Source organism: Solea senegalensis, linkage group LG21, assembly GCF_019176455.1.
Source record: "Solea senegalensis isolate Sse05_10M linkage group LG21, IFAPA_SoseM_1, whole genome shotgun sequence".
Classification (NCBI taxonomy): Eukaryota; Metazoa; Chordata; class Actinopteri; order Pleuronectiformes; family Soleidae; genus Solea; species Solea senegalensis.
In genome coordinates, this window is record NC_058040.1 from 9,807,500 (window position 1) to 9,824,931 (window position 17,432).

A 17,432-nucleotide genomic window follows, 5' to 3' on the forward strand; every position below is an offset into this window, starting at 1 on the left:
CAGCAGCAGCTGCAGCACTTGTGGTGTGTGTGTGTGTGTGTGTGTGTGTGTGTGTGGGACAACTGTGTTGTATTTTTATGTTCCGAGGTTGTGCTGGTGCCAGCAGCCTTCGCTGATAACAAAGTGTTTCAGTCGGTTGAGGTGTGCACATTTTAGCAACAGTGTCCTGCTGGAACACAGCACATCATGTTATGATCAGCTATAATCTAGACTCGAGTGATAGAAAACTGAGGAGCCATTTAATTCTCTGTGACAATATGGATATGTTATGATACAAAAATGGCAATTTTCACTTTTTTTGTATGTATAATATTGTGTATAAAAAGTGTATTTTCAGTAGTTTTAGGTGAAGCAAATGTGGTGCTGATTTGGTTGTATTTTGCAAAGAACTGTCCGTGGTGCTGAAACTGAAAACCATGTAGCTGAGAGGAGACCATCAGCAATGTTCCTCTGTTATCTACACTAGCTATGATGCCTAAATTACTCTCTAAGGCCCGTTTTGAAATGTGTAAGAAGTGCATGATTTTGCAAAATGACTTTAAAAAGTACACATGTCAAAAATAATATATAATTAAATCTACAGCTGCAAACTAAGAATTGTATTTTATTATTCATAGAGTTTATTTATCACAAATTGGTATTTAAAACATTCACAAAGCTTGTAGAATGACCTAAAATGATGAATTGTCTGACAATGAATTTAGTAAATCAACCGATTGATTAATTGAAAAATCGTTTCAACACTCATGAAGATTGGATCTGCTCTCTATTGACCTCTGACTTTCTAAGCATTCAATTCCCTTTTTGGCTGCTAGTTTCAAACCGACTCATCCTTTGTTTTTTTATTGTGACACTGTGCGCAAATATTAAATATCAACATGTGACCAAACACTTCACTTTCTCCTGAATGGATACCAGGTTTCCTGCAGCCGCCTCTGCATGTGCTGGACACTCAATGCTTCATCTGTGCTAACGAGTCTCACGAGAGTGAAAACACAGACACGCATCTGTGAAACGTATTTATGGTAAAATCACACACTGCTCGGGGGGGTACACAACTAGAAGAGGCGGGGCTAAGATAGAGCGAGGCCTAAAGCTTGACAAATTATTTTAAAGTTGGACCAAAACAGATGATCTACAGTCTATTTTCAACAAATTCTTTGGTTTCAGTCGTTCTCTACACCGTTCATCTGTGATGAAACTTACTGCTTTCATAAACATCATAGTAAACTCTATTTACTTTTTACTTTCAAATAACATTTTAGAGGGTAATATTATGTATAAGCTATTAAAAGTAAAGTAAGGATGGAAAGATACCACTTTTTTGTATCCAATGCTGATACCAAATATTGTTCTCCCAAAAAAGAAATAAACAGCCCAAATATGATTCAGCTAAAATTGTATTTACATTTTTACAGTCTGTGCAGTGAAGCATGCAATCTATTGGGTTTTTGGATTGTATTAGATTTTCTAATTTTATCTGTTCGATATCCAATACAGTGATTTTGACCAGTATCAGACTAATACCGATCCCAATCCCTAATTAAAAAGGCTAACACTTTTCATATTTTTTAATTAAAATCTGCCAATAAATTTAAAAGAATAGGCATCAGTGAAAGCAAATGAATCACCTCAATCTTGGTTGCTGCAGGTACTATTTGCTGACAACGTGAATCACTTATATGGCGACATTTGACAGAGAGGAGTGGCTCCTCCACACGAAGGACACATCATAAAAGCAGGATGTAATATCAGTGAAGGACAGAATTAATGTGATTAGTCTCCTCAAATGCTGTTAGTGTGGAATATCTTAACATCAATTCTAACTTCTAGGCTGGCTGTCGTCCAGAATCACACCTGCAGAACAGTGCACCTTCATCACACTCTAAGTCCAATCCACCTGAGAGGAACGGTGTCACATATCAGGAGGAAGCACATTTGAATCCATTTTGACAAGGTTTGTATTGATCCTGTTTCCTCCTGTTTTGTGTTTTTCATGTGCTGCGCTTGAAATATGCTGTTAAATGTCTGTGTCGACAATAAAAATGTACAGATAAAGATGTCCAAAAACAGCAAAAGCTTTTTAGCTGAGTCATGTTTGGGCTGTTTATTTCTTCTTTTTGAGGGAGAACAATATCTGTAACACAACTGGAGAAATGTGTCCTTTAAATGACTCACCACAAATGTGTTGCTAACAGCTTCATAGTTCTAAAATGACATTACTTGATACAGATACTTGAGTGTGTGATATTGGTAAGAAGAAGAAAAAAAAAGTGGTAATTGTTGCATCCCTAGTTTTGACATACACTGTTTTTATTAAATAATTGTCTTTTTGTTGAATACATTTTTTGCAATGAACTGCCCTGCATATCATACAAAGTTATTTGATTAATAATGAAGAAAGAATGACATAATTTACTCTTTTTTTCACCTGAAATAAATGAACTAAAGGCTTGCGAAATAACTGTTATTTATATAAGACTCATACAGGACCAGAGAGAAGAAAGAAGTTATAATCGGTCCTACATTACTGTCAAAATCATTCACAAAGCGAATGGTTTCTATTCTATCAAAAACAAAAAAAAAATAACAGCTTAATGACAGACAGACAAAAGACATTAAACAACTTTCTGAGAGGCTGCAATGTGGAGGGGACGATAGAGCTGGAGAAAAGAAGCGTTGTGACATGTGAACACACAACGCATTGTGCTGAAAACAAAGAATCAATGTGCTTGTGGGAAGATGAGAGGGGGTGACAGTGGAGAAGGAGGAGGACCTGGATCACTGCAGTGGGACTAGTGTAGTGTGCTAACATTAACCAGTGTCTGTATACTCTAAACAGAGCCTGCAGTCCTCACGCCTGCACACAAGACGTGGATCATCAGCTACATTGTGATGTGATGTTTCAGGTTTCCCCTCCGTTTCAACTACTGCTCCTTTGGGTGAAGCAATGTAATTAGGCACAAGCTGTTGCTATGACGACAGCTGAGCAAGAGCATGATTATGCAGCCCTGCTGGATATGTGTAAAAAAAATGTGTTGTAGTAGTAGAATTTTTTGAAAAAAAACATTATGAGGAGGAAACCTTCCAAAGGGAAGTGTAGAAAGTATGAAACTAAACACCTAGAATTAAATGGATTTCAGTGAAGTTTCAGGTTATTAAAGTGCTGACATAGATTAAAAAAAGGGGAACTCCACCAATTTAATGCATGAAACATTATTTACATCTCAGACAGAGTAATGCTGCTGCATGTGAAGAAACATTGAATAAAGCTCTTTCTGTTCATACATAAGAGCCATAAAATGTGACTTGCTATTAGTGACTGTTTCAGTCGCTTGATAATGGATTCCGAAAGCAAGAAAAAATGTGAATTGCTGCTGCACTTACTTTGAAAAGTTGACAGATCACTTCCACGCTTTTGAATGCTTTGTACTTTTTTATTATTTATTATTATTATTATTATTATTATTATTATCATTATTATCATTATTTATTGTATCCTTTATTTAGCCAGGAAGTGTCCCATTGAGATACAAGAGTTCTTCTTCTTCCAGGATGTCCTGGTCATACCTCACAACAGAATGTAAAAGTTAAAAGGAGGTTATTAAAAAAGGGAGTAAAGTGATGCAGTATGCAGGCCATAAGATCCTTAAACTGAACTCCTCAAAAAGGCTATGTAAAACATGTTTCTTTCAAGACGGTCTATAAAATACCTTTAAATGTACAGTATTTGAAGAAGCCAGTGTCTCTCGTGAAATTGTGTTTTGCAGCTCATTCCATGTCCATGGTGCGTAGAAATTGAAAGCAGTTTTACCGCATTCAGAGTTAATTCTGGGTCATTCATATTAAAAAAAAAGTCGAGTGGTAGACCCGGTTGGTGCTGTAGTTGCTGATGCTGCACGACAAGAGGCTACATCTGTGTGTAGATTAGATTAACAGCCTGACGTGTAAACAGAAGGCCAGTGCCGCATCTACTACCTGTTAAGATGGGGATTAGCAAAGTGGACAAGTGCTCAAGTATTTGCCTCTTCTGCTGCTAAGCAACAGAGGAGACAATCAGGAAAAAAAGACTGCACAAAATGAATGCACTATGAACATATTGATCATTTATCCGGTTGCATCGTAATAACTTTTTTATTCCTTATCCTCTTTCATATTTAATTCATGTACTTTATTCTTCTGTGTGCACGTATAGCTGCATCTCATTTCCTATACCTTTCTATAAGAGTTGCTGCTCAAAAACAAAGTGTTGGGATCTATCTATCTATCTGTCTATCTATCTAGAGACAGCTTGCTCTCTGTTGACAATTCGTCATGGAACTCCATTGTGAGGAGGGAGCACACAGTATTCAAATACTGCTTTATCACACACTGTGCTTCACTGGGAGAATAAAAGCACACACACACACAAAACATTTGTGAAGTCAAAGAAAGCTGAGCTGACAGACAGTTGAGCCAGTGACACCCATGTTGTTGCCTGTATGAGGAATAAGCTTCGCTTACAGCATAAGCACTGGCAGACAGATGGATGAGCTGAGCCTGAAGGGCTCAAAGCTCAGGTGGACTCTCTCTCTCGCTCTCGCTCTCTCTCTCTCTTTCTCTCTGCAAGGTCATACTGCAGCATAATAGATCAGACTTATTAGATATATCCTTTCTTTTACATCATCTTCTTCCGCATTAGCTCCTGACAAACATTAGGGGCCATCAACGCCCCCCTGTCTGTCATGATTGAATTGACTGTAGACAAAAAAAACCTGCAGCCCTGCCACATCAACAACATCACATCCAGTAAAGTGCCTGTGTCTGCTGTACAGGAAGTCTGCATCCAAAATTATTTTCCCCTCATCTCATATCATGATCATTACAAACATGTAAACCAAGACTTGTAAAAGGTGTCACTGTATTTCTTTCTGCAGAGGTGGTTTATCTCTGGTTCCATGAATGCACCATGTAGTAGTAACAGATAAACTTCACCAAAAGGCCTGATACAGTGCGTCGGTGCTGCATGTGTGTGAAAGCAGGGACATGAAAGTGTAAGACATTTGGACACAAACACTGACTGACCGAATCTGTGAAGCCTGTGTGCTGGATTTAAACCTGAGTGAAGGAAGAGAGCGCGAGAGAAGGGGGATGGGGACAGCTGAGATGTGCGTCTGCGGCTTCCATGACGCACCAGGAGCGCACGGACATGCAGCGAAGCTTGGAGGAGAAAGCGACTTACTTCCCGACGAAGTTCTCCAGAACCGAGCTCTTCCCCGCACTCTGGCCGCCCACCACTGCGATCTGCGGCAGGTCCAGGTTTGCGTTCTGGCCGATGGCGGAGAAGGCATCCTGCATGCGGTTCACCAGAGGAATCAAATCCTCCATCCCCCGGTTCCCCATCCTCGCGGTGCAGTGAAGCTGTCTTCCTCTTCAGGGTCAGGGGGGGATTTATTTCTGATTTCTCTCCTCGTCCCTCCTCGCGTTCAGAGCTCACTTTCTTCTTGTCTCCCTCATTGACTGCGCCTCCTCCTCCTCTCTGTGTCAGATCACCTCCGCCTGGACGTGAACGCTCCTCTCTACCAAGCACCGCAGGGGGGAGGAGGATCCCAGGAGATATCCCTGCAGTTCCCCTCTTTCACCACGCGGTGGCGACAATCGGGTGCTTTCACGAAGCAAATTGTGCTGTGCACAGTAAAAAGAAAACATATGAACACATAACAACAAAATAAATAAACTATACTATATCATCTAAAATATAGCTAGCTTGAACTATATTCCAGTATATTCTATTTTATTTTTTTAAAGTCGTAATATTAATATCTTTTGATATTGTACTTTCACATAGTGGGAAATGCATGTTTATTATTTATTATCTTTGCTGTCTTTGCTGCTATGACAATGTAAATGTAAATTTCCCCACTGCAGGACTAAGAAATTTAAAGCTTCATTATCTTATCTTATACAGTAGCAATATTATTATTGAACCAACATATCCACAGCCACCATATATAATATCATAAGTCATCATTTCGAAATAGTATCTCATTGTTCTAATGATACTATTATTGGATATTATCTCTTAATAATGACTTGGGTATGCATTATATTTTTCCATGGGACGGAAGCAGGCTTTCATGTTGTTCTTCATTAATATCTATCAGGTTGTACGAGTGTAAAATGTCTGAAAGAACAACACTTTTGATTTACAAGCATACACTATACAGAGCATCAAAGATAATGGCGAGATGAAGCACTTTGTCCAGACAACCACTGGGGGCGACAGGTAACGGTGCGTTCTTTGACTTGACTGGAGATGCAGGTTATTATATCTGCTGCATGTTTTCCTGAGAGCAGCTATTTGACCGTGGACTACAGTCATTGTCGCTCTCCATTACTCAAGTAAGTCCACACCACACGGCAGCGACAACAAAACCTGCAGTAACACGTTACGAACATGGAGAAAGTGGACGGAAAGGTCGCAGCTGCTAGTGGCTACTAACAATGCTAAGCTAACAGCTTGGGTTACTGAGCGTACGCTTTTTACATTTTATGACAGATGACGGTTTATTCATTTATGCGCATTCAAGACATTTTACTTTGTGTTCGTTTATGAACAACGCACCACTCCACTCTTACAAATAGTCCACAGACTTTATTAAGTTGTTTAACTGAATGAAGAAAAGAATGGACGTAAACAAACGCAAATTGTTATTAGCCTACTTGCTAACATTAGCTACTTTACGTCACGAAACGTGAGAGACCTGTTGTCTGGAGAGGAGAAGGGGGGCAGTGTTGTTGAATCTATCTTTCAAACAAAGAGTTGTTCAGACAGCGGGCTCCACATTAACACCAGCATGTTTTGCTTCATCTGATCCAGGGGCTTCATTCTCTAAGAGGAGTTCGATCATTGGCTCCTCAGCCGTGGCTGTGTCTGTCATCTCACTGTGAAGCAGCGGAAATTAAAGCTCGTAATGTTCAACCCGCACATCCATCAGCAGCAGCAGCAACAGCAGCAGCAGCAGCAGCAGTTTCACCAGCATCTGCGGCAGCTACAGCAACTTTTCCAGCAGCAGCCTCCGCCTCCCCCTCCGCCGCAGCCGCCTCCCGGGCATCATGTCGCCCATCACCACCACCAGACACCGCGGTAAGCACGTTAAATCGAGACCGGGGATTAGAGGGGGCCTCCTGGGTACTGCATGTTGCTAGACAGCTCGAGGTCCTGTCATAACATATAAAGACACTACAATTTAGACAGAGGGTACCAGAATATTTGAATAGCCACTTGTTTCTGTGGGATCATACTTTGTACCTCTATATTGTTGTTCTGAAGCTCTTGCTCTGTGATTGAGCACTGGTGTTCTATAAAACAATCAAAACCTTAAATTGACTCTGAGCCAAAGCTGATAAGAATATAGCTGATAAATCAAGTCAGAGCCACTTGCTTGTGTTGAAGTATAACTTGATGGGGGTGCGGGTGTCTCTCTTAGGACTTGCTGACTGACCTTGCCAGGACTGCTAGGCTCATTGAGACCAAATTCTGGTCCTAATGAGGCAGGTTTAAGGGGTTAAGGTTGAGCAGTGGTTAGATTAAAGTTAGGGTTAAACATGAACTTGGCGAACACTTTGTTTCGGTTGTCCAAATAAATGTTAGTCGTGTGTGTTTATTACCTAATGTTTTCACTGTGTGTGTGTGTGTGTGTGTGTGTGTGTGTGTGTGTGAGAAAAATTAATTTCCATATTAACCAGACAGCAGACTGTTCTCTTCAGGATGTGGCTGTTTTACTGAAACTCTTTATTTGCCACAGATTTCTGTAACCTTTTCGCAGCTGAACTAATGCTTCATATGTTTGTTTGTTTTTTTATTTGCTGCACAGACCCATGCCTGTACCTCCGCAGGCTGCCCCTTCCCCCAGGATGGTCAACCTGTGCCAGACGACCCAGACTACCATCATTGCCCCTAATCCCATGCTGCAGGGGGCCATTCTAATGCAGCAGATGCAGGGTACTGAAGAAATTACTGTTTAAAAACAGCAATATCTGGAAAGGAGCAAATCCTGCATCCATAGTGCATTGTTTTAAATATAAACAAATTTCATTCAAACCACTGTCAAAAGATTTCATACAGTGGTGATTAAGGCTATCAACTCCACATGACTCTGTGTGTTATGTGTCACCCTGTGACAATCCCCTCGCTTAACAATGGAAGTTATGATATGTAAGTCAAGACAGATGGATGCGACAGCAATATTGTGCTAGTAAAGAGAGTCAGATTGCAGGTTTGGAGTGTGATGGAAAACACAAAATATTGCCCTTGAAACATTTGAGAAGTTAATTCTAAAACCAGTCAATCAGCAGTTTTACAGGATAAACGCTTTATTCCTCAGTGATGTTTGATCGTATTGCTTGACAGAGCCCACATTTAGATAATGGATGCTTACAAATAATGTTTCATCATTCACAAAGGCTAAATAAACGACAACAAACCCAAAAATCATCAGAAGTTTAAAGTATGAAAAAAACTAAACCACCTTTGTGACCACCTGCTCTCCTTTTGTCCAGGTAACATGCGGGGCTTTGGGATGGGTGGGCAGCAGTTCCGCCAGTTCTTCGGTGCCAGGTCGTCTCTGCTTGGGCCAGTTCCCATGGGCATGGCCATCAAGCCTCCCATCATGGGTTTCCCTGCTGCTCGACCCTTTCACCCACACACTCGCTACTACAACAACAACAACAGCAACACCACCACCACTACAGCCACCAACACAGCCCCTTCCTTTTCCTCTTCATTCTCCTTTTCATCCACCACCACAGTAAATACAACAGCACCATTGTTATAATTATAAATACTGTGTGGATTTTTATCGTACCTAACTTGAGGGAGAATCAACTAAGAGAGAGTCAAAATGTTCTCCAGAGTTAATTATAATTCACTGCTAATCAGGCTTTACCTATTATTTCAGTATTATTAGTATCAGATCTTTACTTCTAGGACAAGTATTGAGTTAAGCAGAATTCAGGATAAAGCTAAATCAAGCTTAAGCCACACATAATACTTTATTTTTCAGCTAACATTATTAGTTTTAATAAAAAAAGTGTAATCATGTCAGTTGCAGGTAGCATTAATGATTTTGATGACATTTTTGTAATATATATGCTAAGCCTCCTTTCCTCTCCCTGTGTGTGTAGGATCCCATAGTTCATCAGCCAGACAAGAAACAGGATAGCGAGCAGTTAGCAACAGGGAGCACAGAGGACCAGCCTGCAGCAAACAGTACCAGTGAACCCAACAATACATCTGAAACGGGTAAAGCTGGCAGTGCTTTAGTTTGTTACGAGATACAACATGGGTTGATTATAATGCATAAACTTTAAACTTGGACTGTGAACATTTGTTTTTAGATGATGCTGTTATTCTTTCTTTCAAGCGTTGGTTTCACCGTTTCCCCTAACAGTTGTAGTGGTGGAAGAAAAAGATGGACCCACACAGGTCTTGGAGGAGCAAGTGGAAGAACCTGCAGTGAAAAAGCGGAGAACAGAGGGGTGAAGAAAATATAATTTATTGCTTTTATTAAAAAGGTTGTCATGAATCTTATCACATGATCAGTGTTTAACAAAAATATTTTGTGTTGAAAACATGTTAAAGAAACTTTGCTGGCAGTGAAATGATTTTTTTGTCAAGGGTTTCTCAATGTTTTACATTTTTCCCTGCGTGGGTATGAAGATGGTTGACATTGAATTGTGGCATTTTGCCGCACTAATGAACACCTGTGTGAGTGTTAGTTGCAGCTTTAGATGTGACTCTTGTTTTTTCCTTCCCTCAGGTCAGAGACAATAACTACTGTAGATGCCGATGCAGAGGTTCCTTCTGCAGAGTGCAACAACAACACAGAAGAGTGTCAGCCTGACGGTATAACAAACTTGAATCCAAGGACGTTAGAGTAGATGTATTTTAGATACTTCATATATACAGTAAATCTGTAATTTAGTCTACAGGTATTGAGGTACTGGTCAGTTGAAATGAACACTCCTTCTTTGTTTCGGACTTAAACAGATTGCGTCCTTTTGGAAGGAGGTTCCTCAGTGGAATCAGATGTTGAGATGCTGGAGGAAAGCAGAGCTGATGAGGTGAGAACAAACCTTTGGAACCCCCATGACGTCAATGTAACAAATTCTCAGTGATATTCGCCATACCCTTCTACACCTCTACATCTGTTTTTGTTTTTTGGTGCAGAGCTGTTTGTTTGCCCCGTCACCCTCCGGCAGACTTGGTGAAGATGACCAGCAGGTTGATTTACTCGAAGAGGAGCTGCCACAGGAGAAAGACAACTCCTTGGGTTCACCAGGCAACCACGATGAAGGGGAGGAGGGCGTAGCTGACGGCACCAACAAGTTTTACTGCTACCTCTGCAGTATTACCTGCCACAACCAGCAAGTGGGTTTGAACGTACATTCACAAAGGGAGATGCTGTACAAAGGCTGTAGTAGAATGCAGTTGCTCATATTTAGACTGAAAATGACGCCCTGTTCTGTTTTTATAGAATTTCAGGAGTCACATGAACAGCATTTCCCACCAGCAGAGGATGATGGAGATCCAACACATGAGCAACGCCTGTCTGGTCACACTACTGCCACGAGTGCAGGAGACTCTGCAGGGAGCAATGAAAGAGGGGTCAGTTTTTAAATACACAAATATGTGGTTTTCAGCAACCTAGTTGTTTGAATGTAACTATAAACACAGCTTATTTTGTTTCAATAAAACATTGACTTATTTAAAGTAATAATAGCCTGTTCTTTGCAGAGAGAAAAAGGCAGACTTGAAGTGTTGGTGCGCCACCTGTCACACCCACTTCAGCAGTAGCATCATGGAACACCGTCGCACCGAGGAGCACAAAGTAATCAGCTGATCACTTAATCTTTTCAATAAACTTCTGAGTTTAAGAACAGGTAGTACAACTCATCTGTTTGCACTCTGTGAGAATAACCAAACTGATGTTTCTCTTTCTTTTCTCAGCTTGCCAGTAGAACAGCCATCTCCTCTTGCATGGTCTGCAAGAAACACTTCAGGACCTCCCAGATCTTTGTGGAGCACTTGCAGTCCCAGGAGCACAAACAGAAAATGGACAAGGTTCTCATCATTCCGAATTATGAAAAATGAAATTAAACCTTATTCTTAATGTACTTGTGCACCTCATCGATGTATTTATTCCTGTTTACCAGCTCCAGGAAGCGGACGGCTGTGCAGCCTTGGCCAAACTTAATGCCATGGACACAGATGGCTTTTCAATGGAAGAGGAGGAGGGCAGTGAAGGGGAGGAGGGAGAGGAAAGACAGACAAATGATGAAGAAGAAGATGTCTCAGAAAAGCAGGTAATTTGCATAAGATGTGAGGTAAGTACTGTTGCGGAGATTTGATTATTAGGTGAGCCGACCAAGGACGGAGTTTCTGGAGTCAGAGATGAGTTAAGTTGAAAAGCTTTATTGGAAGCAGCTCAGATCTGAGGAGAACTTAGATAATGCGGAACATGAACAAGTAGATGTTAACAGTTGGGCATCCTCTGTCAGTCCTCCTGAGTCCCAGAGTTAGGATATTTAAAGGGTTTTGGAGGCCTCTCTCTGCTGATACATGGAACTGACCTTTGGGAGGACTGCACAGTTGAGTTATCAGTCCTCTGTCGCAGTGAGGCCAGACACAGCAAATACATAAAGAGGCACATTTTGCATAAATGACTGGTGCCAGTGCTACACCGAGGCCTTTGTGATTAGAGAGTTGCGGCTGACACCGTTGTTGTTGAAGTTTGTGCTAAGGAATGTAATCAGCTAATTTTAGAGAAGGCCAAATAATAAGTTTTTCTCTTACAAGTACTTAAATAACATTGTCAACACAAAGTTGATCACTTTGTCTGTGGTGACCTGACACAGGATGACTCGTCGTCCCATAAAGAAGTGACTCTGAAGAACATGGGCAGTGATGAGCAGTATGATCCTGACACAGTCTACGGTGAGTGAGTGAAGGTTAAATCCCAGTTCGTTAAGTTTTACACATTGATTTTGTCAATAATATTGTGCAACAATGACAACTGAGTGTGTGTGTGTGTGATTTATTTTGCGGTAGGGTCCAGTTTCTTTGTTCCAGTCGCAGGTTTCATTTGCAGACTTTGCAAAAAGTTTTACCACTTTGAATCCTCTGCCCTTCACACTCACTGCAAATCACTGACGCACTTCGAGAACCTCAAGGTTGGTTTTTCATGATGATGATAAGTGACATTACTGCCAAAAAATAGAGAGTAATAATGTAACTGATGATAAGTGATTTAAAGATGTATGTTTTGCTTTGATCCCATATACCATATTTACTGTTTTTCTTGCAGAGCTACAGAACATTGCTCAGTCAAAAGGGCGTGGTTGCAAAATCTCCTAGAGAATCTCTCTCGGCTACAGACAGCCTCAGGCCTGTAACAGAAAGCACCGTGGACGGCTCAGAGTACAATTCCTGTGACTCTGGTTCAGTGACGGACCAGAACTCAGAACAAGTGCAGTTCAACATTACATTAACTCAACATGAGACGGAAACAGAACCTGACCCGACTGCACATGAGTCTCCCACCACCTCAGCGACCTGCACAGACCTCAGCCTCCACAGCAAAGACGAAGAGAGTGCATCCACCGCTCCCCAGGAGACTCCTGCTGAGCTGCCTACTGGCAGCAGAGAGGAGCCAGACTCTGAGCTGACAACAACAGTAGAGGATGCTAATGAAAAGGTGGAGGAAGAGGAGGAGGAAGTGGTGGAAGCGCCTGCTGTCCCAGGGAAAAAGAACGGCACAGGGAAGGCAAAAGCTGCACCCAAACGCAGGTCAGGGAGGGCCTCAAACAGACGCTGAGTGTAGAAAAGACGGGAAACCTGGTACAACCTTAGTGCAGGATGTATCGGTACGTGAACCGGTGCTTTCATCAAACAGCGACCAAGAAATACACAACACAGCCTCTCTCTCTCTCTCTCTCTCCACACTGGACAATTAAACACACAATTAAATAGGAATATTGATGATGAGGGACTGTTGTGGAACATGACCTGTCATGTGAATTGGTGTCCCAGGATGGGGCAATTGATGTCTGACACTTTATTTTGTCTCACAATTGGATTGTAGTGTTCTTAAAGTGGGATTACAGGCTAATTAAATTACAGTATTTAGCATTTGACCCTAATATAACACATTTATATCAGTCTTGGATCCATGTGGCATAATTACATGTAGCACCAAGTGTTTACACCGGCAGCTGTTAATTGGATATCTTTTGACAGTTATGTTCCGCAGAGGACAAATCTTAATCATTTTGATTATCCTTTGGTCATTCTTGGCTTGATCCTGTTAAATATCACAACTGCAACATCTCAGAGGGTAATTCCTCTGAGATTAATGACTTTTGCTTTGGCATGGACACAAATTACAGGTGTACAAGGTCCAGTGAACTTAAAAATGTATTTCTTTGAAATTTGATTCCCCCAAAGCTTCGTATGACATATAGTAACTCTGGTGTTGTAACATACTTCACATACATCAATAGCATTACTGTTATTGACCAAATACTCAATTTCAATTTTAAAATTGAAAATTAAAATTGAAAAAAGCAACACTGGTAAAAAGCAACACTGTAGATTCATGATCTTGTTTGAGTAGCAGTATTCTCAATGAGTTACTCTTCAAGTAGGTGAATGGTGGGTCTTAATGATGGATTCATCTACATGTTGAATCAGTGAACACATTTCTGGTTTTGCCACACACCTTTCTATATAATACAATCCGTTACTACCTTTTTGACACTATATGACTGAGGTTAGGGCTAGATTTTCTATCCAGCCGTTTCTGGCTGATTTTTTTCAAAAATATCTAGCAATTTAGACAAACGATAGTTGACTTGTAGCAAAAGCTTTCAAGTGTAAAAGACTGTTGATGGTCAAGTGGAGTCGTTCTCCACACTGCTAACCATTTAGCACATGCTTTTAGTGATCTCAAATTTAGAATGTGAGCAAATACGGTATATGCTGCTGATTTAAAAGTGTTACAGTGGTACTTTGAAATGATGAACTGTCAAAGTGACGGTGATGCGTCGTTCAGATAGTTGTATTCTTTCATGACGTGTTAGGTTCAGGTTGGTGTGAGCAGGAAAGTTGTCAGCGTTTGTTGGTCCGCCATCAGAAATTATTCTTTTATTTTGTTGTATTTGAAGCAGCCTTTCGTCATGTCGGGGAAAATGAAAGGCTTCCTGCTGACAAACGTGTAACAACTGTCACTGACTACTCATGCTCACAGAAATGTGTCTGTGTCGTGCTGGTTTTGAAATTTCAAACATGGCTTTGAAGATTTATGCTGCTAAAAACTTAACAGGCTGCAGTTTGTTTGTTCTTTTTTGGGTGTGTTGTTGTGGACTGCATCCTCTTATCACCCTTTACACTCAAAATTCGTAAAGCTAAAAGGTTTTGGATGGAATCAATCATGTTTACCGTCACATTCCCATGGATGTTTGTCGAGTGACTGCATTAGAACAATAGTTTGTTTCCCAGTTCCATGGATGAAAAATCCCTTTGAGCATTAACAGCACAAAAATATAATAAGAGTTTGTGCTCTTTTGCCACCGTTATGATTTTTTCTTTTTCCTCTCATTGAAGATGCTTGAATTGCAATGCACTGGACAGTTGAAATCACACTTGAGTAACAGTCTCAGTATTAACTGCAAGAAAAACCCATGAAGTATCTGTAGTTATTTAATTTAGCGAAGGATCTTAAACTCTGGTGAGAAGCAGCAGCAGTAATACAGAAGGCTTTCATATACACATTTAAGTTTGGTTCCTGTGTCTCAGCAGTCACTTGTCAACACAAGACTCATACATGTATATAAGGGTGTATTATTTCCTTCATCATGACTAGGGAGGGTATTTTTTTTTACCACGGAATGATCAGTAATGTGTAAGGTCCCATCTGAAGGAAGAAGACATGAGCAGGAGAGAGGACAGCTGTGTGTTTCTTATTGCATTTTTATTCAACTACTGACAAACTGAGATGAACAAACAGGTGATGTTTTCTAATCGCTGGAAGTTTAATGTATTTTTGGATGTTTGCTTTCTTGTTGGGGGATATTTTAATTTATATTAAAAATGTCTGACAATTTCAACAACTTTCCAACTTCATTTTTTCTCTTCAAATTTGTATCACATTGAAACGTTTTTCAGAGCGCATTGCTTATTCTAAAACAGAAATGTGAAAATCTGCAGTCATGCTAAACATCAAACACTAAACTGTGATAGACACTCTGGAATGTTGCATACATTTTTAACAACACTAATAACACTGTACAGCTATTTCTGAGCTGATGTCAATATTCCCCTATAAAGCCAGAATGATTGTGACCACTGACAATGATCTGTATAACATGTGGTGCAGATCACCAAAGACAATCTAAGCAATAAGATATATACAAATCTCTTGGATAATTAAAATAATTTAGTTTGTTTTCTGAAATCTGAGCATTGTCCTGTATTTTGAACATATTTAGATTAAATTAAGCCACATTAACTTTTTTAAACGTATATATTTTTCTGGCTTTTTTCAATGATTTCTTGCACAAAACTAAACCCAGTTCTGCAGAGGACTGCTGCGTTTTACACGGTAAACACATCTGACTTGCAATAAAGTGCAAAGCAACTGTGATGTACTGCTAGTGGTCAACAAGCTCTGCTCTGCTCAGTGACCAAAGTAACTGGCACATTACAGTTCAACTCGGGAGAAATACTGTATCACAGTGGAGCACACATCTGCTGATGAGGGTGTGAATTCACAGAAGAATCTGACAGGTATGGACTGCAGGTCACACATCAGAAACGGAGTTAACTCTTGCATTTTTCTGAACTCAGTCCACTTTATCTACTCATTCTTGTCACCCATTTCCAGGGTGCCTTCTTCTTTGGTCACGTCCTCCTTGTTGGACGACGAGTGTCCGTCTGCAGGATGTTGGTCCCCCTCGTTTTGGGAGCCCAACAGCTGGGCCCTGAACTCCAGCCGAGCTTGTCGGTTTGACTCCATCAGTTCGTGCAGTTTACCATTGAGTGAATCATTGCGCTCCTCTAGGTCATCAAGATAGGAGTTGATCTGGTCTAGCATGGAGTTGATAGCGACGTACTCTGTTGATAATAAGCAGCAGCGAGGTTAGTCTTTCCAACAGTGAAAATGAGAGTGTCTCAGTGTACACATATTGGAAACAGTTCAAGTTTTCATCCTTGCATTAGAGAAGTGGTTCTCAAACTGTTTATACCAAATACAACCTGAGAAAATGTTGAGGTTAAAAATGCAGTGGTATAAATAGTCCAAGCAAAGTCAGCTACATACCTTTCACAGGAGATATTTATTCCAAATAAGATAATTTGCTCTCTCAACACCATCCTCTTCCTCACATATACTTTAGAAACTGGTATTGCAAAATAAGATTAAGTTATATTAAGATGGCGCAAACTCTAATGATTAGTATTTAATTACTTTATTTATGTTATTTGTTTCAATTGCTATGCACCCTGGGCAAAATCTCTGATCACAAACACTGGTATATACAGAAGAACAGTATTTCTGATATTCCCACTAGTGGTACAAGTGCATTAGAGCATTCATATTGTGCCATTAGATGTAATGATCTATCGTATTTTAAACCGATTACACACATTACATATTTAACTAAACTTTGAAAAAACATATCACAAATGAAAACTGCATTAATGCTGACAACATTTACCTAATCTCGATTTACTACAACAGTATGAGCGGTATTACTTTAATACAATCAATTTGTTTTGAATAGAAGAGTCTTTCCTCGTATTTCCTCAATTAATGAAAACATTGTCTTCATTACCTCCGTCGCCGAAATCATCCTCGTCATTAATGATTCCGTCGTCCACAGAGATGTTTGGATCTCCATTTGGTCCAGACATGTTTCAGTCACTTCCCCTTTCACTATCAGGCTAGATGCGCTGCGAGCCAACCGCTACTCCGCGAGCAGCAGATTAAATTGAGCAAATACGACGCAATGACATAAAAGTGTGAACAATAAAGTTCGATGTTATTCAGACGTTATTTTTAGAAGGTGTCACTAAATCCACAGATGATAGAAAACAAGTATCCGCTAAAAATTAGCTAACTTGACCTGTTATGGATGTCAGACGTTTGTTTACGGAACCAATGAATCATGGGAGAATTGTGGGCGGGGCTTTACCTTCCCATCAAAGATGTTAGTGATTTTTGAACAGATGGCTCACTCTGTAAAGAAAACACAACTGCTCATTCAGTCCAAATATCACAAGTTTACAGTTTTGATAATCTGACAAATGTATGGGTTTTTTACATGTCTGTTGTTATTTCAGGCTATGTGTGTAGGTGCACAACTCACGTATGTGTGGTTTCTGGAAATATGAA

The 17,432-nt window shown here is 40.3% G+C and overlaps 3 protein-coding genes across 18 annotated transcripts in view; 1 reads left to right on the top strand and 2 right to left on the bottom strand.

Moving 5' to 3' along the window:
• dnm1a (dynamin 1a) overlaps positions 1–5,588 on the bottom strand; it is a 49,943-nt gene extending 44,355 nt beyond the window's left edge. For 7 of the 15 annotated variants that reach the window (XM_044011835.1, XM_044011831.1, XM_044011833.1 and 4 more), the window contains exon 1: positions 5,222–5,586. In XM_044011835.1, the coding sequence (XP_043867770.1) occupies positions 5,222–5,382 (161 nt within the window). In that variant the 5' untranslated portion in view covers positions 5,383–5,586. Of the gene's footprint in view, positions 1–5,221 lie in introns of all 15 variants that reach the window. The other 8 variants (XM_044011827.1, XM_044011834.1, XM_044011830.1 and 5 more) reach the window with 3 other exon arrangements.
• A 381-nt stretch (positions 5,589–5,969) lies between these two features.
• On the top strand, positions 5,970–15,147 carry ciz1a (cdkn1a interacting zinc finger protein 1a). 2 transcript variants are annotated; one of them, XM_044011840.1, is made up of 16 exons: positions 5,970–6,381; positions 6,860–7,126; positions 7,857–7,984; positions 8,542–8,789; positions 9,166–9,283; positions 9,405–9,519; positions 9,801–9,886; positions 10,031–10,104; positions 10,211–10,411; positions 10,518–10,648; positions 10,778–10,871; positions 10,991–11,104; positions 11,197–11,346; positions 11,899–11,977; positions 12,092–12,213; positions 12,348–15,147. In XM_044011840.1, the coding sequence occupies exons 2-16, from the start codon at positions 6,954–6,956 to the stop codon at positions 12,855–12,857; spliced, it is 2,343 nt and encodes a 780-aa protein (XP_043867775.1). In that variant the 5' UTR covers positions 5,970–6,381; positions 6,860–6,953; the 3' UTR covers positions 12,858–15,147. The 2 variants fall into 2 exon arrangements, with proteins under 2 accessions (XP_043867775.1, XP_043867776.1); XM_044011841.1 differs by having other exon boundaries at positions 5,974–6,381; positions 9,432–9,519.
• On the bottom strand, positions 14,993–17,212 carry bbln (bublin coiled coil protein). Its single transcript, XM_044011843.1, has 2 exons — positions 16,873–17,212; positions 14,993–16,153 (listed from the first exon to the last, which is right to left on the bottom strand). The coding sequence occupies exons 1-2, from the start codon at positions 16,949–16,951 to the stop codon at positions 15,897–15,899; spliced, it is 336 nt and encodes a 111-aa protein (XP_043867778.1). The 5' UTR covers positions 16,952–17,212; the 3' UTR covers positions 14,993–15,896.
• Positions 17,213–17,432: the final 220 nt, after the last annotated feature.

Bases quoted from the DNA above. Each gene is read 5' to 3' on its own strand.
- ciz1a (XM_044011840.1), top strand. From the start codon at position 6,954: ATGTTCAACCCGCACATCCATCAGCAGCAGCAGCAACAGCAGCAGCAG. The intron at 7,127-7,856 runs GTAAGCACGTTA...TTTGCTGCACAG, and splicing joins CACCACCACCAGACACCGCG to ACCCATGCCTGTACCTCCGC. The intron at 9,284-9,404 runs GTAAAGCTGGCA...CTTTCTTTCAAG, and splicing joins CAACAATACATCTGAAACGG to CGTTGGTTTCACCGTTTCCC.
- bbln (XM_044011843.1), bottom strand. From the start codon at position 16,951: ATGTCTGGACCAAATGGAGATCCAAACATCTCTGTGGACGACGGAATC. The intron at 16,154-16,872 runs GTAATGAAGACA...TATTATCAACAG, and splicing joins GGATGATTTCGGCGACGGAG to AGTACGTCGCTATCAACTCC.